Here is a 27,546-nt window from a genome sequence, read left to right as displayed (position 1 = left end):
TTAAAAATCCTACATATGTACATGAGTATGTAGGTAAATACATTGAAAAGGGGCCAGAGGACACATTCCAACAAGATCATCCTGGGAAGTGACGGGAAATGGGTTGCGGGGACAACTTTCAGGTTTTGCTCTCAGTACCACCCAATTCTGGTTCAAGCCTGCAAGCCTGACATTATAGTACTTGTGTAAAAACAAAACACGGGCACAATGGCTCATGCCAGTAGACCCAGCTACTCAGGAGGGTGAGGCAGGAAGATTGCTTGAGCCTAGGAGTTGGAGTCTGCAGTGAAATATGATTGCACCACTACACTGCAGCCTGGGCAGCAGAGCAATACCCTGTTGCTAAAAAAAACAAAACAAAACAAAACAAAACACACACACAAAAAAACACTGGGCCTCAGTGCCTGGGGGCTGAACCGGTTTCGAGGCATGGCATCCAGACCTCCCACTGCCTGCAGGCCCTGGTCCCTAGCCCTGCCACACCTACCTACCTGTGGTTCTCCAAGTCCTCCATCCCTGCCACATCTTTCTGCCCTGCCCAAGGTCCCCTTCTCCCTCCTCCTTGCCCACCTTGCTGACCCTGCTGCCTTCCCTGAGGCACCTGCCAAGCTCCCACCTGCCTGTCTCCTTGGCCCCTGGACCACACTGTGCACCTGCTGCTGTCACAGCCCGTCGGAATGGATCCCCTCTTCTAGAGTGGGTGCTCTGTACTGGCGAGTTGAATGAGTGAATAAGCTGTAATATGTTCATTTTTCATAACAATATGTACTAAAAATCATAATAGCAAAAATAAAGCATGTGATCAAATAATTTATAGATAATTCAGAGAAATAAATGAGTGCCGTGGGCACTGAATAAACCACTTAGACTAGTAAATGGCTAATCTAGCAAGTGGCTGATTAGAATGAGGGAGCTCCTGGAGCACATGGGACTCACAAGGAAGACTGGAGTAAGCCTGGGTGAGGCCCATTCGTGGATGTTAAAAACTAATAGGCTGGGCACGGTGGCTCACACCTGTAATCCTAGCACTTTGGGAGGCTGAGGTGGGTGGATCACCTGAGGTCAGGAGTCAGAGACTAGCCTGGCCAACATGGTGAAACCCCATCTCTACTAAAAACACAAAATTAGCCGGGCTGCCAATAATCCTAGCTACTTGGGAGGCTGAGGCAGAAGAATCACTTGAACCAGGGAGGCGGAGGTTGCAGGTTGCAGTGAGCCAAGATCACTCCATTGCACTCCAGCCTGGGCAAGAAGAGTGAAACTCCATCTCAAATTATTCAGTCACTTAGCACACATTCATTACATGCCCACTGTGTGGCAGATGCTGGGAATAGCACCTTCCAAAGTCCAAAGTCTAACAGGACAGACAGGCTACCTGTGGAGAGGGAGCCCAGGGGAGGGATTTGTACCCCCTGGGGCAGGAGGCAGGCTTTTCTTTTTTTTTTTCTTTTTTTTTGAGACGAGTCTCGCTCTGTCACCCAGTCATGATCTCGGCTCACTGCAAGCTCCACCTCCCAGGTTCACGCCATTCTCCTGCCTCAGCCTTCCAAGTAGCTGGGACTACAGGTGCACGCCACCACACTCAGCTAACACTACGCCCGGCTAATTTTTTTTGTATTTTTGGTAGAGATGGGGTTTCACCATGTTAGCCAGGATGGTCTCAATCTCCTGACCTCGTGATCCACCCACCTTGGCCTCCCAAAGTGCTGGGATTATAGGCGTAAGCCACCGTGCCGGCCTAGGAGGCAGGCTTTTCAACTTTTATTGAAATGTTGAAGAATGGGTGGCGGCAGCTTGATAAAGCAAGTGCTGGGGAAAGGGAAAGCATTCCTGGGGCTGGAGGATATGCACAGAGCTCTGCACTGGTTGGGGCCCAGAATGCCTGGGGGCCTGGAGAAAGCCAGGTCAAGAGAGGCCAGGAGAAGTCAAGTGAAGAAGGGCAACCTGTGTTGAGCAGGGCATTGAAACTTCATCCCAACCACAGGAGTTGTTTTTCAGAGAAAGGCCAGCTGAGCTGTAGGAAGCCCAGGTCAGAGGAAACAGGCAAGAAGTAAGGATGGTCTGGACTGAGCTGTGGGAGGGAAACAGAGAAAGTATGGACAGGACAAGACATGGCCGGTGCTGGGCATGAACAGTGAGGGAGCCAAGCGCGGTGGCTCACGCCTGTCATCCAGACCAACCTGAGCAATATGGCAAAAACAGAGAGGGGAGGGAGGTATCTGGGAAGCCTCCGGGCTTCTGGCTTGGGGACTGAGTGGCCAACAGTGCTATCTTCGGGGATGGGGAACTCTCAAGAAGTAAGTTTGGGAGGAAGATAAGGGATTCCGATTTGGACATGTTAAGTTTAGGATTCCTGTGGGACATCCAGGTGGAAATGTCTTAGAATCTGCTGGACACACAGGTCTGAGGCTCAGGAGAGAGGTCTAGCGAGAAGTAAAGATTCCTAACTCATTTGTGCATGGGAGATGGTTGGATCCAAGAGTCAAGAATGACTCCAAAGGGTAGAACCAGGATGCTGACAAAGTGATGGAACCTCTGGGTGGAAGCCAGCAAGTCTTGAGAAGAGCTCATTTCTGGAGAGCTGGTGTTACTACTATTGTGGATACCAGGCACTGTCCTAAGGTCTGCACAGGTACTTCTGCATTTCATCCTCCCTTCCGCCCTACAGGATGCCCAGCTAACAGAGGAGGAGACCCTGAGGCTGAGGGAGCTAAAGTGGTTTATCTCAGGTCCCACGGCTGGGTGGCGCAAGTTCCACAGCCTAGGTCTGCCTGACTCCACAGCCTGTGCTCTTGGTCAGCACCGGTTTTACAAGACCCTGTTTGATCCATCCCCTGCCCACTTCCTTCAGCCTCCTCTTGGCCACTCTCCCTGGCAATATGCTGTGCTCTCCAGGCTTAAGTACCCTCCTGTCTCAGGGCCTTTCCATAGGCCCTGTGTGTTCCCCAATGTCATCAAGTCCTCCTGGAATGTATTTCTCACCACACTGGATCCTGTACTTTTCTTCCGTGGCACTTATCACAATTGCAATTAATTAGCTATGTCCCTTTTTGCTTGACATCTGCAGGGAAATGGCCCTTGTGTCTGGTTATTACTGTGTTCCCACACTAGCAGCATCTGGCATGTCTGGGGCTTCATGCATGCTTGTTAAGATGATGTAAGAATATAAACATCCCTAAGAGCCAGATCATTGGGTAGCTTTTTGGAATTTTGAGCCACTACCCTTTTGGTGGCAAAAAAGCTAACAGTCTAGGTTCCCCCACCCTCAGTCCTGGGCAGGTGGTCCCCACCTCCAGGAGAATCCACCTTGGGCATGCAGAGCAGAAAATGGGAGTCAAGCCACCGGCAGCCCTGGCAAGGGCCTCAGATAGCCCCAGGTGTCCTCCTCTGTAGGCTCACGCCAGTGGCCTCCCCTGGGGCACTCACTATTCCTTGGCGATCTCCAGGTCCTTTCTGTGGCTCTGCAGGGCTGCCTCCATCTGCCCCAGCTCAATCTGGGCATTCCCTATGCAGCTATACAAGTTTCCAACCAGTTCATCCTTGTTGGGTACCTCTTCCTTGTTCCATTCCAGTACCTTCTTCAGCACTTTCTCAGCTTTCTGAAGACTCCCTTCAGCACTGCCACTTGTGAGCACTGGGAAAGGAAAGGGGTGCTGTGGAGGCCAGGGCAGCCTCCTCTTAGCTGACAGGGTAACTCCTCTTCCTGCAGACACCATCTGCAGGTCAGAGAGACCAGGGGCTCAAGACACATGGTTGCTCCTTCCCCACCTGATACGGCACTGGAGGCACCTGCCCCACCCTCTGAGAACAACACCTACACATATCAATGTCCTCCAGGCTCTTGAGGATGTAATGGGCTGTCTGTGAGGGACGGCGTTTGTGGTCCCGCAGCCATTTCTCTTGCATCAGCTTCCGGTCCCGCTCCCTGGCGTAGATTGGCTTCTGCTGCCTCCAGAAGTTGCTGTGAGTATCCAGGTAGTTGATGCCCGTCATGATGAGGTCCTCCACAGTCAGGCCACCCTTCATGGTGCCTTTGATCAGGTCTGTGGGGAAGGGGTGTGAGGAGGCGCCAAGGAGAACAGGCCTCTAAGGGATTTGCCTCCTGTTTCCTCCCGGTAGCTGCTGCAGGGCCCTCTGTGAAGAGCTCTGCTTGGAGTTGTTGAAACAGAGAGGAATGTGAGTGCGTATGGTGGCAGAGTGGGTTTATCCAGGCCAGGATGCAGCCAGAGCCCCACTTTCAGGAGTTCCATGGTATGGGCCCCTTATGGCAAGACATGAGGAGCTGGCCAGAAGGGGCAGCTGGTGGATGGCTCGCTGAGAAGCCTCGGGGCTTCCCCAGTTCAAGCTGTGTCCTCAGATAACACTGAGTCTAAATGCACGATCTGGCCCAGGCTGCCAGTGCCCAGTGATTTCCCAGGTGCCCAGTGGGCCTGTGCACGCTGGGAGCTGGAAGGGGGGTGCCCAAGTCCTGGCCAGAGGTTACAGCCAGAAGCAAAGCTACAAGGCCACTTGAGGTAATATTCAAGCCACCCCTTCCCTCCGCAGCAGGTCCTCTGGAGAATAGGAGGCATTCAGGCCTGTTGCTAAGGAGATGTGCCAGCAGTGAAGCTGTTCCTGTGTTCCTGTGTCACGGAACAGGGAACCCTACACATGACCTTGGGAAGCCAATTCTGGAGAAGAGGCATTTGATTCACAGGTGACCCTGCTCAGGCTTATCATCTAATGGCAATACTCCCATCCCCATGTTGATGTGAGACGTTCATCTCAGGCCTCTGTCCTTCATCCTGTCACTGGCAGCAGTGTGGTGGAAAGAGCACTGGACTGGCCAGGTGTAGTGGCTCACATCTGTAATCCCAGCACTTTGGGAGGCCGAGGTGGACAGATCACCTGAGGTCAGGAGTTCGAAACCAGCCTGGCCAACGTGGTGAAACCCCATCTCTACTAAAAATACAAAAAATTAGCCGGACGTGGTGGTGGGCCCCTATAGTCCTAGCTACTAGGGAGGCTGAGGCAGGAGAATCGCTTTAACCCAGGAGGTGGAGGTAGCAGTGAGCCGAGTTTGCTTCACTGCACTCCAGCCTGGGCAACAGAGCAAGACTCTGTCTTTAAAAGAAAGAGCACTGGACTGGAGGTCAGAGGCCTGGGTTCTGATGTTGACTCCACCATGAACTTGTTTGTCAACTTATAAAAGTTCTTTCCCAATCAGGGTCTCTATTTCCTTATCTATGAAAGGAGAACTTGGACCAGATGATGTTTCAGAGCATTCTAGAACTAATAACCTCGGGTTTAAGCACCTGTCCGCTGGATTCCTTTGCCCATTGTAAAGACTGAAGGCAAAGGGGATGTCCCTTCAGGGACTATGGTGGTAAAGGAGACCAAATCTCTGTTGTTCCCTCCCAGGGTACCATAGCACTTAGGAGCATTGCTCTAAAATTGGACTTCTGGATTCTAATATAAGCCATGTCATTGCCTACCTATATGTGACCTTAGTTTCCGTTGGTCTGCGCCTCAGTTTCCTCATCTGTAAAATGAGAATGCTAATAAAACCTGTCCATAGGTACATGTCAGCTAATATTATATGACAGGTTCTGCCTTCAGCTCATGCAGGAAGCATCCACCCAGATTTCCTTTCCCCCAAGGCCCCGTGCCAACAAAGTGTCCGAAACCTTCATCCAATAGGAGCTTCTCCAAATACTTTTTGTCCACGTAGAGCTCCCCCAGAAGCTGGCGGACAGTCTTCTCACTCTTGAGCGAGCCCTTCCGCTTGGGCTCTCCCTTGGTGGGGTGTAAGAGGTGTTTCATGGGCTGAGGCTTCTGCTGGGCTTTTATATTCTGAGAAAATGGAGCAACACCCAACAGAGCTTCAGCAAGGAGCAGAGTGTACCCAGCCATGGCCCTAGGGTCTGTGATCCTAGATTCCTCCAACTCCAGGACCTTTCTGTGGGCCAAGAGTCATGGAGTATGACTGGTTGGGTTGCAGCTAGGCTCCCAAGACCCCTTCTCAGGCACACACAGCCTCTTCCCTTGGAGGGATACAACCACAGAACCAGGGCCCTTACCTCAGCCTGCTTGCTTAAGAAGGAGAGGTCCCCTTTGTTCTCCAGTTTAATGGAAGAAGGACCTGCAAGGAAAGAAGCTGGAGCTCATGTCGGCCAGGCCCCCCAGGCATGACCTATCACATATTTTTATGTGGAAATGGCTGCCTTTGGCAGAGGGATGGTGGAGGCTGTGGCAAAGCTGGCCCTAAGACAGCCTAGCAGGCAAATGGTGCAGGCTGTTTGGTATAACTCCTAGGAGCTAACAGCCCCCGCTAGCCCAAGGCTATGGCAGCCAGATTTCCAAACAAAGGGAGGCCAAGGATGCAGGGGAAACTGTCCATTTCCAGGCCCCGCCACCGACAGAGCAAGCTCTCACTTGCTCTCCTTCTTGCCCTGCCGTAATGCTGATGGCTAAGGCCAGCCCTTGGTATGCGTCTGGTGAGGGAGGAAGCCAGGGACTACAGAAGGCTGGGCTCAGGACCGCATTATAGCTTTTGACACTGGGCTAAAGACAGGCCTACTTTGAAACAGTATAATCTGTTTCAGAGACAGGGTTTTGCCATGTTGCCCAGGCTGGTCTCAAACTCTTGGGCTCAAGTGTTCCGCCCACCTCGACCTGCCGAAGTGCTGGGATTACAGGTGTGAGCCACCACTCCCAGCCTTTTCCTGGTATTTTTATCTTAATCCCTGGATATAGTGAAACAGCCTTTCTAATCTGACCTTTAGAAAAACCCAAGGCTGCAGCGCTCAGAGATCAGTGTGTGTGTCAGGGAATGGTCCTCCCAGCAGACAGGTGGCACCCGCCACCACGCCCAGCTAATCCTCAACAACACTGCAGCAGCCAAATCCAGGTGTAGGACTCCCTGCGGGCCTGGTGGTGGCTGCTTATCTGCTGTACCTCAGCCTTCCTCTAAACCTAAGGATTCCAAGGACCTTCCTGGATAAGGGCATAGGCCCTGTGGTCACTCACTTCCCACTGAGTTGTTGATGGCTTCCTGGGCTTTCTGAATGCCAACTTTGAATTCCCGATCAGGCCTCAGCTTGTAGCCTCGATGATAGAATACCAAGGCAAACTCAAAGTCTCCCATGGTGTACAGTGTCTCAGCCTTTTGTAAAATCCCCTGGAATGGGAGGAAATCAAATCAATGTGAAAAGATAAGGCCTTATAGGACTCACATGTGGTGGAACAGAAGGGTCCTGGGTTGAAGGTCAAGGTTGGAATACAGGGGGCAGGGACTTAGGCAATGACCTAGGAAGAGAAAATGGCATCAAACACTAGGCAGTCTGGCTGGTTCTACTTGTAACAACTACTTGTTACAACTACTTGCAACCAGAAGTTGCTACAGGCAATGGCAGGATCGAGTCCTCCCGCCCATGCAGTCACCTTACAAAAAGCTGGATCACTCTGGAGCGAAGCCTCAGCATCCTTCAGGGATCTCTCCAAGTCTCCCATCTTCAGGAAGCACTTTGCGCGAGCAACCAGGCAATTCTTGTCTCCATCCTGAAGGTAAAGAGCCTAACAAAGAAACCAGTCAGGTTGACAGCCAGCATGAAGAGCAAGGTAGAAGCTGGAGTGGGAAGGGCAGCCCAAACCCTCCTGCAGAGGTTCAAGGGGATTCTTCAGGCCAGCACACAGGCCTCTGGCTCCTAAGTAGAACAACTCCAATCTGCGCTCAGTCAACTTGATTATCTGCATATGGCTCACCTTGAACAAGGTCAAATCATGGCTATTGTGGAAGCCACTGGCTGAAGAGTAGGAATATGTTACTCTGTGGATACGCTGACTTTCCACCAATGTCTGAGAGCCCCCCAGTCCCCTCAGGCAATAGAACTGTAGGGTATTTTGTGCACACCAAACTCAACTACAAACCTGAAATGGCAACACATCATACTCAAAGCAAATTTCAAAGGCCAAGCATTCTGAAGTGGACTTGAGGACAATCTGCCATGTGGGTTAACCACTCCAGTAGCCTTCTCTTTTTATGTAGCTAATCAAGAACTAATCACTATATCCAGGGATTAAGATGAAAATACCAGGAAAAGGCTGGGAGTGGTGGCTCACACCTGTAATCCCAGCACTTTGGCAGGTCGAGGTGGGCGGAACGCTTGAGCCCAAGAGTTTGAGACCAGCCTGGGCAACATGGCAAAACCCTGTCTCTACAAAATACAAAAAAATTTGCTGGGCGTGGTGGTCCATGATTGTAGTCCCAGCTACTCAGGAGGCTGAGATGGGAGGATTGCTTGAACCTGGAGAGGTCGAGGCTGCAGTAAGCCATGATCACACCGCTGCACTTCAGCCTGGGTGACAGAATGAGACTCTGTCTCAAAAAACAAAACAAAACAAAAAGAGGCCAGGTGCAGTGGCTCACACCTGTAATCCCAGAACTTTGGGAGGCCAAGGTGGATGGGTCACTTGAAGTCAGGAGTTTGAGACCAGCCTGGCCAACGTGGTGAAACCCATTTCTACTAAAAATACAAAAATTAGCCAGACATGGTGGTGAGCACCTGTAATCCCAGCTACTCGGGAGTCTGAGGCAAGAGAATCGCTTGAACCTGGGAGGCAGAGGTTGCAGTGAGCTGAGATCGTGCCACTGCACTCCAGCCTGGGTGATGGAGTGAGATGCTGTCAAAAAAAAAAAGAAAAGAAAGAAAGAAGAAAGAAAGAAGGAAGGAAGGAAGGAAGGAAGGAAGGAAGGAAGGAAGGAAGGAAGAAGAAAAATGAAAAAAAAAGAAAGAAAAAAAAAGAAAATGCCAGGAAAATGAAACTGTGATTTTGATCCTAAAGTGGGGTTGAGGGCAATATCCCCACTCCCAGTGCCCTCTCTTCTGTGTGAGATGATTACTATAGTCTGTGGTGGTACTGTCCTTCCTGAGGCATCTAACTGTACCCACCCCCCTTTTTCTATTTTGAGATAGAGTCTCACTCTGTCACCTAGGCTGGAGTGCAGTGGCACAATCTCTGCTCACTGCAACCTCCGAGTCCCGGGTTGAAGCAATTCTCCTGCTTCAGCCTCCTAAGTACCTGGGACTACAGGCGCCCGCCACCACACCTGGCTAATTTTTTTTTGTTGAGATGGCGTTTTGCTCTTGTTACCAAAGCTGGAGTGCAATGGCATGATCTCGGCTCACTGCAACCTCCGCTTCCCGGGTTCAAGCGATTCTCCTGCCTCAGCCTCCGGAGTAGCTGGGATCACAGGCACTCGCCACCACGTCCGGTAGACTTTTTGTATTTTTAGTAGAAACGGGGTTTCACCATGTTAGCCAGGCTGGTCTCGAACACCTGACCTCAGGTGATCCACCTGCCTTGGCCTCCCAAAGTGCTGGGATTACAGGCATGAGCCACCTGGCCTGGTCTTTTTTTTTTGTTAGACGGAGTTTCACTCTTGTTGCCCAGGCTAGAGTGCAATGGCACGATCTTGGCTCACTGCAACCCTCTGTCTCCTGGTACCCACCCCTTTCTAAGACCTTCCTACTTTTCTAAGAAGGGGAAGTAGCTACTGTCTTTCTGGAAAGTGACTGCTTCTCATCCAAGGCTACCCTTCCCTCAGGGTGTTCTTTTTTCACTGCCGGGGGGTACTTCAGGATGGGACATGATCCAGCAGGAGGAGAATAAGTGGGGACAGGGCTCCCGACCTCAATTGTTCACTTATCTGGTCATCATTTCTGGTTTTAGGGTATGGTTGGTGACTGAATGGGACAAACGACTCTGGGGAGCTATTGAGAAGCTTGATCTTACAGGAAGTCTTGAGACTACAGGGTTATCCTACCACTCCATCTAGAATAAGAAGTGGGCAATTTGGAGCAAAAGAAATGGTCATAAAAACATCTTTTTAGGGCACTGTAGCTCATACCTGTAATTCTAGCACTTTGTGAGGCCAAAGCGGGAGTATTACTTGAGCTCAAGTGTTCAATACCAATCAGGGCAACATAGCAAAACACCTATCTCTACAAAAAAAAAAAAAAGAAAAGAAAAAATTAGCCAGGCATGGTGGTGTAAGCCTGTAGCTCCAGCTACTTGGAACACTGAGGTGGGAGGATCACTTGAGCTCAGGAGTTTGAAGCTGTATTGAGTTGTGATTGTGCCACCACATTCCAGCTTGGGAGATAGAACGAGATCCTGTCTCTGAAAAAACAAAAACAAAACAAAACAAAAAAACAGTTCCCTTATGCAGATGTCAGATGTGTAGTTTGGTGGTTAGCACGTCAGCATTGGAGTCTGAGCCCGGCTTTGAATCCTTCCTCTACCACTTGCTAGTTCAGTGACCTTGGGCATGTTGCTCAACTTCTGTATACTTCCTAATCTATAAAATTGAGTATGCACTGGGCGGGGTGGTTCACGCCTGTAATCCCAGCACTTTGGGAGGCTGAGGTGAGGGGGATCACCTGAGGTGGGGAGTTCGAGACCAGCCTGACCAACATGGAAAAACCCCGTCTCTACTAAAAATACAAAATTAGCCGAGCATGGTGGCGCATGCCTGGAATCCCAGCTACTCGGAAGGCTGAGGCAGGAGAATCGCTTGAACCTGGGAGGTGGAGGTTGGGGTGAGCCGAGATTGTGCCACTGCACTCCAGCGTGGACAAGAAGAGCAAAACTCCATCTTAACAACAACAACAAAAATCCAGTATGCTTAGCAATGTGCCTGAGGCTGAGGCAGGAGACTCACTTGAATCCAGGAGGTGGAGGCTGCAGTGAGCCAAGATCACACCATTGCACTCCAGCCTGGAGACAGAGCAAGACTACGTCTCCAAAACAACAACAACAACAAAAACCAGCACCAAATCCCCCTAGGGTGAGATGATGCAATTTATACTAGGGTTACTATAATAATGTTGCTGGTTGGTGCGGCAGCTCACCTCTGTAAGCCCAGCACTTTGAGGGGCCAAGGCAGGTGTATCACTTGAGGTCAGGAGTTCGACACCAGCCTGGCCAACATGGTGAAACCCTGTCTCTACTAAGAATACAAAAATTAGCCAGGCGTGGTGGCACATGCCTGTAATCCCAACTACTCCCTAGGCTGAGGCAGGAAAATCGCTTGAACCTGGGGAGGCGGAGGTTGCAGTGAGCTGAGATCTCGCCACTGCACTCCAGCCTGGGCGACATAGCAAAATTTCGTCTCAAAATTGATAATAATAATCATATGTTGCTTACTGGCCACCTTTTATAAGCAACGGTGTGCTGGAGACATTGCAGCTTCTGCATGCAACCTCCCATCCAATCTGCCAGCAAATGATGGGAAGGTAAGGCTGCTCTGTGGAAGGAGGCCGGTTAATCATGAAACATTTAAGTAAAAGTAGAGGAAAAGGTCACTGTTAACGCAGAGAATGGAGGTCGCAAGTGGGAATTGGTAGAAAATGGCCAAGCACAGGGCTTATCTGTGACAGCAGTGTGTCCATCAAAAATCAGTGAATAATAGAAACAACAGGGTCCTCCAGGCATCATCAAGACCTCAGTGTTATCTGCAATCAAAAGGTGAGGGCAGGGGGCAGGCGCAGTGGCTCACGCCTGTAATCCCAACACTTTGGGAGGCCGAAGCGGGTGGATCACCAGGTCAGGAGTTCGAGACCAGCCTGGCCAACACAGTGAAACCCCCATCTCTACTAAAAAGACAAAATAATTAGCCGGGCATGGTGGCGCGCACCTGTAGTCCCAGCTAGTTGGGAGGTGGAGGCAGGAGAATCGCTTGAACTCGGGAGGCGGAGGTTGCGGCGAGCCAAGATAGTGCCATTGCACTCCAGCCTAGGCAACAAGAGCGAAACTCCGTCTCAAAAAAAAAAAAAAAAAAAGTGACAGGTGATGGGGTGATGGATAGGTTCAGAGCTCGACTCACGTTGCTGAAGCTCTGCGCGGCTTTAGAAAATTCCCCGCACAGGTAGAGCCGCTCGCCTTCGGCCATATAAGAGGGAAAGGTGCTTCGTAAGGTCTCGCCTTCGGGGTCCGACATGGTGACTGGATTTAGAGACGCTAAAGCAGAGACAATCGAAGAAAAGCTGGAGAACCTCTATCTGGTTTGTGGAAGCTCCGTTTCTTAGCAACCATGAGATGTACAGCGACTTCCGGTTCCGCCCCCGTCTGGCAAGGGCCCGGATTCTGGGTACAACCTGCCGGCGTGCGCTTGCGCCAGTTCTGCCGCGCACTGGGCCAGGGAGTGATGAGCGCGTGGCTGTTGGCTGGTCTTGTTAGTGTTTGCTGTTGCACGCTCCGTCGGTTCTCTCTGGAGTTGCTGCCTGAAAAGGCTCCCTTGTAAGACAGCCAAGAAAACAGGAAGAGGGTTGGAGGCAAAGTTCCGAATAGGGATAAGGCATACGTGGTAAGGATATGTGCCCCGCGTACCGCCATTAGGGGGAGAGAGCACTGGGCTTGGAGTCAGCGGACTTGGGCTGACTTCACTCCTGTCACTTCCTAACTGCGTGACCTCTCGCGGGGCATGTAAGGGCTCCCAGCCTCGAATGTTCCACCTGCCAAATAAATATGAAAATAATGGAACACTCAGGGATGCGAGGATTTACATAAGAAAACATGGAAAATAGCGTTGGGTTCAACATAATTTAACGCAGTTATTTGAGCAGCTACTAGTAGCGGGCCTTGACCAAAGCATATTCTGACGTCCTTCCCCATTCCCTCACCGTCACCACTCCTCCAAAAGTGGACTAGGTGCTTCTGGGCTCCAACGATACCCTAAGTAGCTTGCTTAACTGCCTTTACTGCGTTACTTCCAAAACGTCCTAATGTCATTGTTCAAATAGTAAAAAGTATGTCCTTAACTACAAATGCACACACACACACACACACACACACACACACGGCATACATGTAAAACTGGGGATATTTGAGTAAGATCAGTGGATTGTATCAGTGTCAATTTTCTGGTTGTGTTATTGTACTAAAGTTTTTAAAGATGTTACCATTGGGAGAAACTGGGAAAAGGGTACATGGGATCTCTTTTGTATTTATTTCTTATGAACTGCATATGAATCTATGATTATCTCAAAAGGTTTAATTCAAAAGATAAGAAATAATATGGTCCCTGCTTGAAGGAGTTCTATCTAATAGGGGAGAAAGATGTATAAACAAGTAATGGCCACTTAAAGTGATATTAACTAGTAATTAAAAGTTCTGTGCGCCTGTGAGGGAGATGAGGACAAAGTGGTGTGAAACCCAGGCAAATGAATGATTCAGCCAGGGTCTGGGATGAGTTAGAGACATCTTCATAGAGGGGTAACATTTGAGCTGAGGGTGAGTAGGGTGGAGCCCAGTAGACGTAAGTGGAGAATGAGAGCTAGGTGTGGTGGCTCATGCCTGTAATCCCAGTACTTTGGAGACTGAGGTGGGAGGATCGCTTGAGCTCAGGCGTTCGAGACCAGTCTGGGCAACATGGCGAAGCCCTGTCTCTACCACAAATACGAAAGTGAGCTGGGTGTGGTGGTGTGTGCCTGTAGTCCCAGCTACTCAGGAAGCTGAGGCAGGAGGATCGCTTGAGCCTGGGATGTCGAGGCTGCAGTGAGCCATGTTTGGGCCACTGCATTGTAGCCTGTGTAACAAAGCAAGACCCTGTCTCAAGAAAAAAAAAAAAAAAGGGAAATAACATGTGCAAAGGCTGGAGGTGTGTACATTCACAGGGTGTTTAAGGAGCAGCAACAGGTTTAAGGACCTGCAGTGAAACTGGTCCTGTTCTAGGTTAAGGTGGGCTCATTGATGAGTTGAGGACTGTTGCTGGAGCAACTAGGATTAATCAGAAAAAAACCTCCTGCAAGGAAGAGATCTATAGATTCAGTGCAGTCCCAATCAGAATTCCAGCAGCTTTTTTTTTTTTTTTTTTTTTAAGGTGGAGTCTCGCTCTGTCACCCAGGCTGGAGTGCAGTGATGTGATCTCGGCTCACTGCAATCTCCGCCTCCCGGTTTCAAGCTATTCTCCTGCCTTAGCCTCCTGAGTAGCTGGGATTACAGGTGCACACCACCATGCCCAGCTAATTTTTTGTATTTTTAGTAGAGATGAGGTTTCACCATGTTGGCCAGGCTGGTCTCGAACTCCTGACCTCAGGTGATCTGCCCGCCTTAGCCTCTTTTCAAAGTGCTGGGATTACAGGCGTGAGCCACTGTGCCCGGCCCCAGCAGCCTTTTTTTTTCAGTAATTAACAATCTGATTTTAAAATTTATGTGGAAATGCAAAAGACCTAAAATAGCCAAAACCATTTTGAAAAAGAAGAACAAAAGAGAACTTACATTCTATGATTTCAAGACTTATTTTAAAGCTACGGTAATGGTATTAGCATAAATATATAAATATATATGGATTAATGGAACAGAAATAGATCCACACACGTATGATCAATTGATGTTAAATGAAGTTGCCAAAGAGATTCAATGGAGAAAGGATAATCTTTTCCACAAATGTGTGCTGAAGCAATTGGATAGCTATATGGAAAAACAAAACCCAAAATAAAAAACTTTGATCCTTACCTCACACTATGTACAAAAATCAACTGGAAATATTTTAATGTAAATATTTATTTAATTAATTTTAATTTTTATTTTTTGAGAGAGAGTTGGCCTTGTCCCCCAGGCTGGAGTGCAGTAGTGAGATCTTGACTCACTGCAACCTCTGCTTTCTGGGCTCAGGCCACCCTCCCACCTCAGCCTCCTGAGTAGCTGGGACTACAGACACGCACCACCACACCCAGCTAATTTTTGTGTTGTTTTGGTAGAGACGGGGTTTTGCCATGTTGCCCAGGCTGGTTTTGAACTCCTGAACTCAAGCAATCCTCCCACTTCGGCCTCTCAAAGTGCCAGGATTATGGATGTGAGCCACTATGCCTGTCCAAATATAAATATTGAGTTTTTTTTTTTTGAGATGGAGTCTCACTCTGTCACCCAGGCTGGAGTGCAGTGGCGTGATCTCAGCTCACTGCCACCTCTGCCTCCCAGGTTCAAGTGATTCTTCTGCCTCAGGCTCCCAAGCAGCAGGGACTACAGGTGTGCGCCATCATGCCCAGCTCATTTTCATATTTTTGGTAGAGACAGGGTTTCACCGTGTTAGCCAGGCTAATCTCGAACTTCTGACCTCAGGTAATCCACCCACCTTAGCCTCCCAAAGTGCTGTGATTACAGGCATGAGCCACTGCACCTAGTCTAAACCTTGACCCTTACCTCATACCATATACAAAAATTAACTTGAAATATTTAAATGTGGCCGGGTGCGGTAGCTCACACCTATAATCCCAGCACTTTGGGAGGCCGAGGCGGGCAGATCAAGACCATCCTGGCTAACATGGTTGAGCTATGATCAGGCCACTGCACTCCAGCCTGAGCAACATAGTGAGATCACATCTCAAATAAAATAAAATTCTAGAAAATGCAGACTAACTGCCGGGAACATGGCAGTAGGGAAGTGGGGGGTAGATTACAAAGGAGTACAGGGAAACTCATGGAGATGAGGAATATGTTCATTATCTTGGTTGTGGTAATTGTTTCACAGGTATATACATGTATTAAAACTCATCAAATTGGCCAGACGTGGTGGCTCAAGCCTGTAATCCTAGCACTTTGGGAGGCTGAGGTGGGCGGATCACCTGAGGTCGGGAGTTCAAGACCAGCCTGACCAACATGGAGAAACCCCGTCTCTACTAAAAATACAAAATTAGCTGGGCGTGATGGCACATGCCTGGAATCCAAGTTACTCGGGAGGCTGAGGCAGGAGAATCACTTGAACCCGGGAGGCGGGTTGTGATAAGCCAAGATCGCGCCATTGCACTCCAGCCTGGGCAACAACAGTGAAACTCCGTCTCAAAAAAAAACCAAAAACCTCATCAAATTGTACACTTTATGTGCAGTTTATTGTACATTCATTATATATTAAGAAAGCTGTTTTAAAAACACAATAAGGCCCGGCGTGGTGGCTTACACCTGTAATCTCAGCACTTTGGGAGGCCAAGGCGGTCGGATCACCTGAGGTCAGGAGTTCAAGACCAGCCTGGACAACATGGTGAAACTCTGTCTCTACTAAAAATACAAAAATTAGCCGGATGTGGTGGCAGGCACCTGTAATCCCAGCTATTCGGGAGGCTGAGGCACGAGAATCGCTTGAACCCGGGAGGTGGAGGTTGCAGTGAGCCAAGATTGTGCCATTGCACTTCAGCCTGGGGGACAAGAATGAGATTTCGTCTCGAAAAAACAAAACAAAACAAAAACCAATAAAATACCAATCATAATGTGTGCTTTTCGGCAGTTTATAAAGCACTGTGAGCTTGACAACACCCTAGTGAAGTAAAGAGCCAGTCAGAGGCCGGGCGCGGTGGCTCACGCTTGTAATCCCAGCACTTTGGGAGGCCGAGGCGGGCGGATCACGAGGTCAGGAGATCGAGACCATGGTGAAACCCCGTATCTACTAAAAATACAAAAAATTAGCCGGGCGTGGTGGTGGGTGCCTGTAGTCCCAGCTACTCGGAGAGGCTGAGGCAGGAGAATGGCGTGAACCCGGGAGGCGGAGCTTGCAGTGAGCCGAGATTGCGCCACTGCACTCCAGCCTGGGCGACAGAGCGAGACTCTGTCTAAAAAAAAAAAAAAAAGAGCCAGTCAGTAGTTTCCTGGTTTCACAGATGAGAAACTCTGAGGCTGAGAGAAATGACAAGGTTTGCTCCAGGCTATAGCACAAGGATATAAGTGAGCTGGGTTGGGGCCTATTCCTTGGGTTCGATTAGCAGGATAAAGAGTGCTAGAATTGGATTCCAGTGTGTCCCAGCCATTTATAGCTGTGTTCCTCATGTTATTGCTTTATTTCTTCTTTTATTGTGAAATAGAACATAAGTAAATAAACATACATGTCTGGCCGGGCGTGGTGGCTCACTCCTGTAATCCCAGCACTTTGGGAGGCCAAGGCAGGCAGATCACCTCGAGTCGGGAGTTTAAGACCAGGCTGGCCAACATGGTGAAGCCCCATCTCTACCAAAAATACAAAAAGTAGCCTGGTATGGTGGCACACACCTGTAATCCCAGCTGTACCAGAGGCCGAGGCAGGAGAATCACTTGAACTCAAGAGGCAGAGGTTGCAGTGAGCCATTATCACGCCACTGCACTCCAGCCTGGGCGACAGAACAAGACTGTCTCTCAAAAAAAAAAAAAGTACACCCATGTAGTCATCACACAGGTAAATCAAGAAGCATATTGCTAGTAGGGGGTCCTGTGAGAGGCCCCTCCCCACTCACAGCTCCCTCTCCAGGTAACTACTGCCTTCACTGTGAGCCCTCATCATCTCTCTCCTGGATTACTTCAACATCCTTCTAAGTGGGTCTCCTTGGCCTCCCCTCCCCCACTTCCTTCTCAACACAACAGTCAGAAGATTACTTTTATTTATTTATTATTTATTTATTTATTTAGACAGAGTGTCTAAATAAAGGCTGGAGTGCAGTGGCACAACCTCGGCTCACTGCAACCTCTGCCCTCCTGGACTCAAGCAATCCTCCCACCTCTGCCTCCCCAGTAGCTGGAACTACAGGTGTATGCCATCACACCCTGCTAATTTTGGGTTTTTTTTTTTTTTTTTTTTTTGGTAGAGAAGGTGTTTTGCAATGTTTCCCAGGCTGGTCTTGAACTCTTGAGCTCAGGCAGTCCTCCTGCCTTGGCTTCCCAAAATGCTGGGATTACAGGCATGAACCATCATGCCCGGCCAGAAGACTCCTTTGATTTTTTTATTTTTATTTATTTATTTATTTTGAGACAGAGTTTCGCTCTGTCACCCAGGGTGGAGTGCAGTTGCAGGATCTCAGCTCACTGAACCTCCACCACCCCGTGTGGTGGCGGGTGCCTGTAATCCCAGCTGCTTGGGAGGCTGAGGCAGGAGAATCGCTTGAACCCGGAAGGCAGAGGTTGCAGTGAGTGGAGATCGCGCCACTTCACTCCAGCCTGGGCAAAAGAGCAAAACTCCATCTCAAAATAATAATAATAATGATAAACTCATTCAGAGATAAGGTCAAACGTGTCATATGTAAAAGTCAAAGGTAAGTGATTTATGTGTGTGGGAGAGGCTGCACAGGTTCTTCCTGAAAGAGGAGGGAATTTTATAGGAACATACCTGGTGGGGAGGAGGCAGTGGCAGTTTTTGAGAGGAGTCAGAATGGAGTGGGGGTGACTCTGGGAAGGGGCCAGCCTGGACCTGTTTAGGCTGCATGGAGAAACTTTATTCCCTGAGCACAGATGCTACATCCCCAGAGAGATAACTGCTGCCCAGGAGTGGAACTGGCCATCCCTCCAGCTTCCCTGGTGGCAGGCAGCCTCTGTCAGGTTACAGAGAGGGGCCCTGGCTGCATCTCCCTGGAGAGCCTTCCCCAGGACACACAGGCCCTTAGCTCTCATGAAAGGTTGGTCAGTACTGGGCAAAAGTGAGTGGTGCAGAAGTTAGAATCCTTGGCTTTTCACAGGGTGGATGATGATGGGGCTTTGCTGGAAGCTCCTGTCTTGGGCTGTTACAAGGGGAGAGGTTGGTTTAGAACCGGATACTCTACATAAACAGAAAATGCATTTGAAAAAAATAGTAGTCGGGCACGGTGGCTCACGCCTGTAATCCTAGCACTTTGGGAGGCTGAGGCAGGCGGATCACGAGGTCAGGAGATCAAGACCATCCTGGCTAACATGGTGAAACCCCGTCTCTACTAAAAATTAAAAAAAAAATCAGCCGGGTGTGGTGGCACGTGCCTGTAGTCCCAGCTACTCAGGAGGGCGAGACAGGAGAATCGCTTGAACCCAGGAGGCGGAGGTTGTAGTGAGCCGAGATCACGCCACTGCACTCTAGCTTGGGTGACAGAGCGAGGCTCAGTCTCAATAAATAAATAAATAAATAAATAAATAAATAAATAAATAAATAAATAGAAAGAAAAAAATAGTAGAACTGGGCCGGGTGTGGTGGCTCACTCCTGTAATCCCAGCACTTTGGGAGGACGAGGCAGGCAGATCATGAGGTCTGGAGTTAAAGACCAGCCTGGCCAACGTGGCGAAACCTCGTCTCTACTAAAAATAGAAAAATTAGCTGGGCAGGGTGGCAGGCACCTGTAATCCCAGCTACTCAGGAGGCTGAGGCAGGAGAATCATTTGAACCCGGGAGGTGGAGGTTGAAGTGAGCCAAGATCACGCCATTGCACTCCAGCCTGGGCGATGGGGTGAGACTCCATCTCAAAAAAAAAAAAAAATAGGAGAACTGGACACTTAGGTAGACCCTTCTCCAAGCTGCATCTCCTCCCTCCTCTCCCTACCCTTCCCCTACAATTGCTTTCTTTCATTCACATATTATAAGAGCCTTTTTTTTTTTGAGACAGAGTCTCGCTTTGTCACCCAGGTTGGAGTGCAGTGGCGCGATCTTGGCTCACTGCAAGCTCCGCCTCCCGGGTTCACGCCATTCTCCTGCCTCAGCCTCTCCGAGTAGCTGGGACTACAGGCGCCCGCCACCACGCCCGGCTAATTTTTTGTATTTTTAGTAGAGACGGGGTTTCACCGTGGTCTCGATCTCCTGACCTCGTGATCCGCCCGCCTCGGCCTCCCAAAGTGCTGGGATTACAAGCATGAGCCACCGCGCCTGGCCGAAGAGCCTTTTTTTAGTCATGTTTACAGTGAATGCTTAATATGTGCCCAGTCCCATGCCAGGCACTGGGGATGCCAAAATGAACAAGGCACTCTCCTAGGCCTTGGGTTGCTTACAGTCAGATGAAGGAGACCCACTGGATAGGATCTTTCCCTCTTACTCACCTGCAGCAGGTTGCAGGGTACAGGCCCAAGGACTTGGAGTCTGAAGATCATTAGGTCAGTTGATCATAGGCAAAATGATGAAAACAGTTAGCTCAAGTGGCTGCTGTGAGTAGTATGCCTTTCACATAGTAGGTGCTCAATAAATATTAACTAAAATTGGTCCAAATCTAGGAGGAAGTCCTTAGCCAGTTTTAGGTTTCTGGAACCCAGGTAGAATGCCCAAAACCTGGGTGTGGAGACGATGCCTATAACCCTCTGTATTCTGATAGGGACCTGTCCTCTAGTCCAGTCTAGAAAAGGAGGGAGGTGATTCAAATGGGAAAATCAAAAGAGTTTAGAGCTTTTATTTTATTTTTTGTAGAGATGGGGGTTTTGCCACGTTAGCCAGACTGGTTTTGAACTCCTGAGCTCAGGCAGTCCACCCGCCTTGGCCTCCCAAAGTGTTGGGATTACAGGCGTGAGCCACTGCACCCAGCCTGGTTTAGAGCTTTTAAGTTAGAAAATAGAATGATGAGAAGATGGGTTCTAGATTGATTAATTCAAGGCAGATGAACCTCTGTGGGTGTGTGGTGGGGAAACGAGAGAGTCTTACTTTTTTTTTTTTTTTTTTTTTTTTTGAGACGGAGTCTCGCTCTGTCGCCCAGGCTGGAGTGCAGTGGCGCAATCTCGGCTCACTGCAAGCTCCGCCTCCCGGGTTCACGCCATTCTCCTGCCTCAGCCTCTCCGAGTAGCTGGGACTACAGGCGCCCGCCACCACACCCGGCTAATTTTTTTTGTATTTTTAGTAGAGACGGGGTTTCACCATGGTCTCAATCTCCTGACCTCGTGATCCGCCCGCCTCGGCCTCCCAAAGTGCTGGGATTACAAGCGTGAGCCACCACGCCCGGCCGAGAGAGTCTTACTTGAGGAGGCTGGGGGTTGGGGGCAGAGACCTGGTGTGAGACCACTGAGTGAACTGGAAAACCTCAGTGGCTGGCTCATGGGCCCTCTGGCCAGCACCTCTCCTCCCTCACTCCCTGGACAGTTATTTTTTGTTGTTCCTGCCCAGGAATAGCCAAACTTAGGCCTAGCAACACCTAAATGGAGGACAATCATTCAGCAAACATTTATTGAGTACTTACTATGTAACCAGTCCCTATTTAAACTGCTAGAAATACAGCAATGAAGAAAGTAGACAAAGATCCCTATCTTCATCATGCACATATGCAAATATATCTGAAGGATAAATTATTAGAAATGGAATTACTGGACCAAAGGGCAAGTGAATTTAAAATGTTTATTGATATTACCAAATTGACCTTCAAAGAGTTTATTATATTTTATGTCCCTCCTGGATGACCATTTCCCCAGGAGTGTATCTGTCTTTTTTTTTTTCTCAGACAGGGTCTCACTCTGTCACCCAGGCTGGTGTTCAGTGGTGCAGTCATGGCTGACTGCATCCTTTTTTTTTTTTTTTTTTTTTTGTCTCGCTCTGTCACTCAGGCTGGAGTGCAGTGGCGTAATCTCGGCTCACTGCAACCTCTGCCTCCCGGGTTCAAACGATTCTCCTGCCTCAGCCTCCTGAGTAGCTGGGACTACAGGCACGTGCCACCATGCCCGGCTATTTTTTTTGTATTTCTCGTAGAGATCGGGTTTCACTTTGTTAGTCAGGATGTTCTCAATCTCCTGACCTTGTGATCCGCCCGCCTCGGCCTCCCCAAGTGTTGTGATTATAGGCGTGAGCCACTGCACCCAGCCAACCTCCCGAGTAACTGGGATTACAGGCATGTGTCACCACATCCAGCTAATTTTTTGTATTTTTAGTAGAGACGGGTTTCGCCATGTTGGCCAGGCTGGTCTCCAACTCCTGGCCTCAAGTGATCCGCCTGCCTCAGCCTCCCAAAGTGCTGTGATTACAGGCTTGAGCCACTGCGCCCACCCAGCTCACTGCATCTTTGACCTCCTGGGCTCAAGTGACTCTCTCACCTCTGCCTCCTGAGTAGCTTGGACTACAGGTGTGTGACACCATGCCTAATTTTTTTTTTTTTTTTTTTTGAGACAGTGACTCACTATGTTGCCCAGGCTGGTTTTGAACTCCTGGACGCAAGTGATTCTCCCACCTTGGCCTACCAAAGTGCTAGGATTATAGGCGTAAGCCAGCATGCCCGGCTGCCCAGCTAATTTTTTATTTTTTGTAGTGATGTAGACTCACTACAAAAAAGCCCAGGCTGGGTTGGAACTCCTGGGCTCAAGCCCTCCTTGGCCTCTCAAAGTGATGGGATTACAGGCCTGAGCCTATGCACCTGGCCTCCCGGGAGTATTCTTTCTTTCCTTCTTTCTTTTCTTTTCTTTCTTTTTTCTTTTTTTTTTTTTCTGAGACAGGGTCACACCCTGTCGCCCAGGCTGGAGTGCACAATCTCAGCTCACTGCAGCCTTGATCTCCTGGACTCAAGTGATCCTTCCACCTCGGTCTCCCAAGTAGCTGGGCCTACAGGTGTGCACCACCATGCCCTGCTAATTTTTGTTCATTTTTGTTTGTTTGTTTTGTTTTGTTTTGAGACAGAGTCTCACTCTGTGGCCCAGGCTGGAGTGCAATGGCACGATCTCTGCTCACTGCAACCTCTGCCTCCTGGGTTCAAGCAATTCTCCTGCCTCAGCCTCCCAAGTAGCTGAGATTACAGGCACCTGCCACAGCGCCCAGCTAATTTTTTTTTTTTTTTTGCCTTGAGATGGAGTTTTGGTCTTGTTGCCTCCACTGGAGTGCACTGGTGCGATCTCGGCTCACTGCAACCTCCGCCTCCTGGGTTCAAGCGATTCTCCTGCCTCAGCCTCCTGAGTAGCTGGGATTACAGGCACCCGCCACCACGCCCAGCTAATTTTTTCTATTTTTAGTAGAAACAGGGTTTCACCAGGTTGGCCAGGCTGGTCTTGAACTCCTGACCTCGAACTCAGGTGATCTGCCCACCGAGACCTCCCAAAGTGCTGGGATTACAGGCGTGTGAATCACCACGCCCGGTCTTTTTATTTTTTGTAGAGATTTGGTGGTGGTGGTGGGGGCTCTTACCATGTTACCCAGGCTGTACTTGAACTTCTGGGCTCTAGCAATCTGCCTGACTTGGCCTTCCAAAATTCTGGGATTATAGGCATGAGACAGCATGCCTTGCCTGGAGTGTATCTTTTTTTTTTTTTGAGATAGAATATCTCTCTGTTGCCCAGGTGGAGTGCAGTGATGCAATCTCGCCTCACTACAACCTCCACCTCCCGGGTTTAAGCGATTCTCGTGCCTCAACCTCAAGAGTAGCTGGAATTTATAGGCGTGTGCTACCATGCCTGGCTAATTTTTGTATTTTTTGTAGAGATGGGGTTTTGCCTTATTGGTCTTGAACTCCTGACCTCAAGTAATCCCCCACCTTGGCCTTCCAAAGTGCTGGGATTACAGGTGTGCGCCACCACGCCTGGCCACCCCCATTTTAGGACAAGAGAAGAGAGGTGATAAGAAACTGCTATTTCAAAAAGATGAATGGGAGGGAAGGGACCAGAAAGTGACATCATCAGGGAACACTTGATTCAGGCATGGGTAGCAAGTTCAGTTACCTTACTCCTGGCAGCAACAGGATCGGGGGAGGGAGTCTTGGAGAAGATTTTGTCTGCAAGTGTCGCAACACTGTTGCAGTGTGAGTATGACCCAAAGTGCTTGGCAGGGGCACAGGCCTGCTGCTTCCCTGCATTCTGGGCTGACCTCTTCACCTGAGCCGGTTAGTGGATGCTTCTGGCCTCCTTCCTGGAGCTAGACAGCTGTTAGGCTTAGGGAGCAGCTCCGGACCTACAGGGTTGGGGTGCAGGTAGGGAGGGAGGCTGCAGCATGTCCGAGTGGTAAATACATGTCCTGCTTTCCAGGACTGATATCACATATTCTGCCCCACAAGTTCACCAGCACCTGTCAGACTGGATGTCCCAGTTTTTGGTTTGGAAAATTCGATCTGTCTCAGGTAATGGAGAAGCGGGAGACACCAATTCATTCATTCCAGTGTCTAAGCCTGGGGTTGGTGGGAGCAAGAGACTGTCTGGGATGGCTCCAGCCCTGCGCTGGAATCTCGCATTGAATTCCTAGCTCCCCCCGATCCGTGCTGAAGCGAGCAGGTGAGTGGGACGGACAGCGCTGTGCCTGCACCCTCCTAGTCCCACTTGCTTACCGCGGCCCCTGCCCTATCCCACACTGGGAAGTATGCTCTGTTAGCCTCGGCTCAGCCTTGCCCCATCGGCCCAGTGGGGAGAGTCCAGGGAGGGGAGAGGCGCCACGTGCTAATAGAAAGCGGCCTGCCAGCCACTGCTGCTTAAGGAGACTGTCTAAGCAATCGGGTTCGGTGCGGCCCAGATGCAGACTTCCGTTTCTCCCAAGGGAGGGAGCAAGGGTACTCCAGGTCCCAAAGCTGCGTTGCAGCAAGTTGGGCTAATCCCATCCTCCCCTTCCCCAACTCCCCGAGTGGCAATCTGTCCAGCCCCTCAAGCGATCAGGCCACAGCCCCCAGCACCACACGTTCTCCTCCCAGCCTAGCCCGGCCCATCTCCCCACCCGGGGCCCCGCCCCGGCCCCGCCGGCTCCTAAGAGGCGGTGGACGGGCCAGTGGGACTACAAGTCCCAGCAGGCCCCGGGGCCCGCCCTCGTGGGGCGGGGCCAAGGCGGCAGCGAATTGGGAGGAGCTCTGGCGCTCAGGCTAGGGAACGCGTGTGGCCAATCGCGGGGCCGTTCTCGCCGCGAGCTGATGGGGGCGGGGAGAAGCCCGGCTGGGCCGGGACAAAAGCCGGATCCCGGGAAGCTACCGGCTGCTGGAGCGCTCCGGATTTTGCGGGGTTCGTTAGGCCTGTGGAGGAAGCGCCGCGCACGGACTTCGGCAGAGGTGAGCACGGGAGGCTGTTTTCGCTGGCTGGAGCCCGCTCGCCCTAGGAGCTTCCTGCCTCTCTCCACTAACCCGGAACCGCCTTCCCCGACGCGGGCTCGGTGCCCACGCGCCCTCCCTGCACCTGCTTGGAAGTTTTGAGGGTCTTAGCTTTAGGTTAGCCTTCGCCCGGGGTCCCGGCTGGTGGCCGCGTGTCGACGCCCCTCCCCTCCCCCCGCGCGACACACACATTCCAGTTCCTGGGAGTTTGCATGGGGCTTGCCGCCGTCCTTGCCTCTCCTGCCTCTGCCACATTGCATGGGCCTCCTCCTGGCGCGCCTCATCCCTCCCGGGCACAGCTATCAGCTCCTCGGGCTCATCGGGCCGCCTTTTTGCTCCATCCGGGTTCCCCCATCGGATGCCGGGACGGGAAGTAGAGAAAGCGGTTGCGACTTGTCCCACTCCGATTCCTCACTGGCCGGGCTCAGGCCCTTCCCTTGGTTTTGTGGGGACAAAATTGAGCTCCACGCCCAAGTGGAGAGAACGAGCTATGCGCGCCTCCGGGGCGGGCCACGCGGGGCCAGGCTGCCCCAGGGTGCCCGAGGCCTTGCCTCGTCTCGCCGCGAGGACTGGAATCTCGCAGCAAGGACCCTCCTCGCACTGGAGGTACCGTCGAGTCCAGCCCCTAAGCGACAGATGGCCGGGGTGCCACCCCACCCCTGAGCTGACGCCAAGTCTGGCCGGGGAAAGGTCCTCAAGGGGCTGGAGGATGCTGCCGCCGCCCTCCTGTCGAGCCTGGCAATGGGCCAGTCCCAGCGCCTGCCGCCGTCTCCAACCTTGGCAGATACCGTGCAGCGCCGAGTTCTGCCGTTACGGGGTCTCTGGAGGTCTTCCTGGGAAGAGGATTTTGGAAGAGATAAGGAAAAGTGCACAGCACAGTTTGGCCAGCTAGCCTACTCCTCTCCACCCTTAACTTTGCTCTGTGTTTTCAACTGGCTCAGCTGAACTAAAATGTGGGGTGAGGGACAGCTGGTAGGTCCCAGTTGCCCAAATGGGTGATTTTCACCTCTTAGAAACCTTCCTAAACAGCTTGGGGGGCGGTAGTGGGAAGAGCCCTCAGACACTGGGCAGCTGATGGGCTCCATCCCCGTTCTGACACTATGCCTGCCGCAGTAGGGGGCACTCACAGAATTCTGCCTCTCTAGAATTTACTCCAGGGATTGCCTGTCTTCTAAAAAAATAAATACATACATACATACATACATAAATCCCAATCATGCAGAGACTAACCTTCAAATGAGTGTTTTTGTCTTTCCCAGAGGCACCCAAAGTAGCATCCCCAGTGATTCCCTTCCACTGGCTGTGTCCCAGAGTGTGTCCTGGGGAACAAGCTTCTTTCATTCAGCCTCCTGTGTGGGCTGCTTCTCTCAGTGTCTGCTAAAAGTGAACTCAATCCTGGGTCACTCACCCGTCTGCAGAAAAGACTCCATTCAGCTCATAAGGCCCCTCCCTTAGAGAATGTGTGTATGTGTGTGTTTTCAGGTTCCTTGGCATGATTTCCCCCAAATGGTTTACACATTTAGCTGTTACCAAGTAACAGTTCCTGGAGTCCAAGCTCAGCCCAATCATCTGTCACTTGTTTGACAGCACATTCAGCTACTGGGGAGGCAGACTAAGACGTTGCGGGGAGAGATCCCAAACCCAGATAGGTATTTGTAGGTATTTGCTGATTCCAGTAGAGCAAATATTTTCTTTCTTTCTTTCTTTTTTTTTTTTTGAGACAGAGTCTTGCTCTGTCGCCAGGCTGGAGTGCAGTGGTGGATCTCGGCTCACTGCAACCTCCGCCTCCTGGGTTCAAGCAATTCTCCTGCCTCAGCCTCCCTAGTAGCTGGGACTACAGGTGTGCACCACCACGCCCGGCTAATTTTTGTATTTTTAGTAGAAACAGGGTTTCACCATATTGGCCAGGCTGGTCTCAAACTCCTGACCTCGTGATTCGCCCTCCTTGGCCTCCCGAAGTGCTGGGATTACAGGCGCGAGACACCGCGCCCGGCCGCAAATGTTCTTAACTGGTGGTCAGTCTGTGGGCCATCGGATCATTGTCACAGGTGAGCACCTTGAAACAATATGCACAATTGGATTTGTGTACCTTTTTCTGGGATTTTCTTCAGTCTCAGAAGAGTCTGAGACCTCAAAGAGGTTAAGAGCCACTGCCTTAGAGAGACTTTAAGACCTCACTGAAGGCCGGGCGCAGTGGCTCATGCCTGTAATCCCAGCACTTTGGGAGGCTGAGGCGGGTGGATCACGAGGTCAGGAGTTCGAGACCAGCCTGACCAACATGATGAAACCCGTCTCTACTAAAAATACAAAAAAATTAGATGGGTGTGGTGGCATGCATCTGTAATCCCAGCTACTCAGGAGGCAGAGGCAGGAGAATCACTTGAACCTGGGAGGCTGAGGTTGCAGTGAGCCAAGATCACTCCAGCCTGGGCGACAGAGCAAGAGTCCTTCTCAAAAAAAAAATAAAAAGAAAAAAAAAAAAGAAGACCTCAGTGAACCATTAAAGTTGCGATTTATCTCTACTGACTCCACTCCCTGGGTTTGTGAGCCATTTGCCTTCTCTGTATTGGTGAATTTGCAGAGACCTTTTTTTTTTATTATGTTGTATACATTCCTTGTCTCAACCTCCCCTCTCTAAGCCAAAATGCTCTAGTGGCAAATCTCTTGTTTTGGTAAACTGGCAAATCTTCTTTTCTATCCTGTATCATCCCATTGTGTCTTCTCTCCTATCCCTCTTCCAAAGACCCTATGGAGGTGGGCTCTTGGACCTGAAATTTGATCTGGGTCTTAAGAAAACTGTGATTTCTCAGCTGCAGGGGTCCGTTTTCTCTCCCTTGTCCTTTCCAAAGTCGGGTCTTGTGTC

General features: G+C 50.4%; 2 protein-coding genes across 7 annotated transcripts in view; one reads left to right on the top strand and one right to left on the bottom strand.

Moving 5' to 3' along the window:
• The window catches only part of ODAD4 (outer dynein arm docking complex subunit 4), a 40,202-nt gene extending 28,115 nt beyond the window's left edge, over window positions 1–12,087 (bottom strand). The window contains exons 1-7 of the mRNA XM_032163630.1: window positions 11,867–12,087; window positions 7,423–7,554; window positions 7,009–7,159; window positions 6,060–6,121; window positions 5,667–5,832; window positions 3,819–4,043; window positions 3,427–3,634 (exon numbers count right to left, since the gene is read on the bottom strand). Of these exons, the coding sequence (XP_032019521.1) occupies window positions 3,427–3,634; window positions 3,819–4,043; window positions 5,667–5,832; window positions 6,060–6,121; window positions 7,009–7,159; window positions 7,423–7,554; window positions 11,867–11,980 (1,058 nt within the window). The 5' untranslated portion in view covers window positions 11,981–12,087. The remainder of the gene's footprint in view (window positions 1–3,426; window positions 3,635–3,818; window positions 4,044–5,666; window positions 5,833–6,059; window positions 6,122–7,008; window positions 7,160–7,422; window positions 7,555–11,866) is intronic.
• A 191-nt stretch (window positions 12,088–12,278) lies between these two features.
• The window catches only part of ACLY (ATP citrate lyase), a 65,541-nt gene continuing 50,273 nt past the window's right edge, over window positions 12,279–27,546 (top strand). For 2 of the 6 annotated variants that reach the window (XM_032163627.2, XM_032163626.2), the window contains exon 1: window positions 24,490–24,644. In XM_032163627.2, the coding sequence (XP_032019518.1) occupies window positions 24,510–24,644 (135 nt within the window). In that variant the 5' untranslated portion in view covers window positions 24,490–24,509. Of the gene's footprint in view, window positions 12,347–24,489; window positions 24,645–27,546 lie in introns of those variants that run through there. The other 4 variants (XM_032163629.2, XM_032163628.2, XM_058445026.1 and 1 more) reach the window with 3 other exon arrangements.

Source organism: Hylobates moloch, unplaced genomic scaffold, assembly GCF_009828535.3.
Source record: "Hylobates moloch isolate HMO894 unplaced genomic scaffold, HMol_V3 SCAFFOLD_10, whole genome shotgun sequence".
Classification (NCBI taxonomy): Eukaryota; Metazoa; Chordata; class Mammalia; order Primates; family Hylobatidae; genus Hylobates; species Hylobates moloch.
This window is presented reverse-complemented; position numbering and strand designations above follow the sequence as displayed.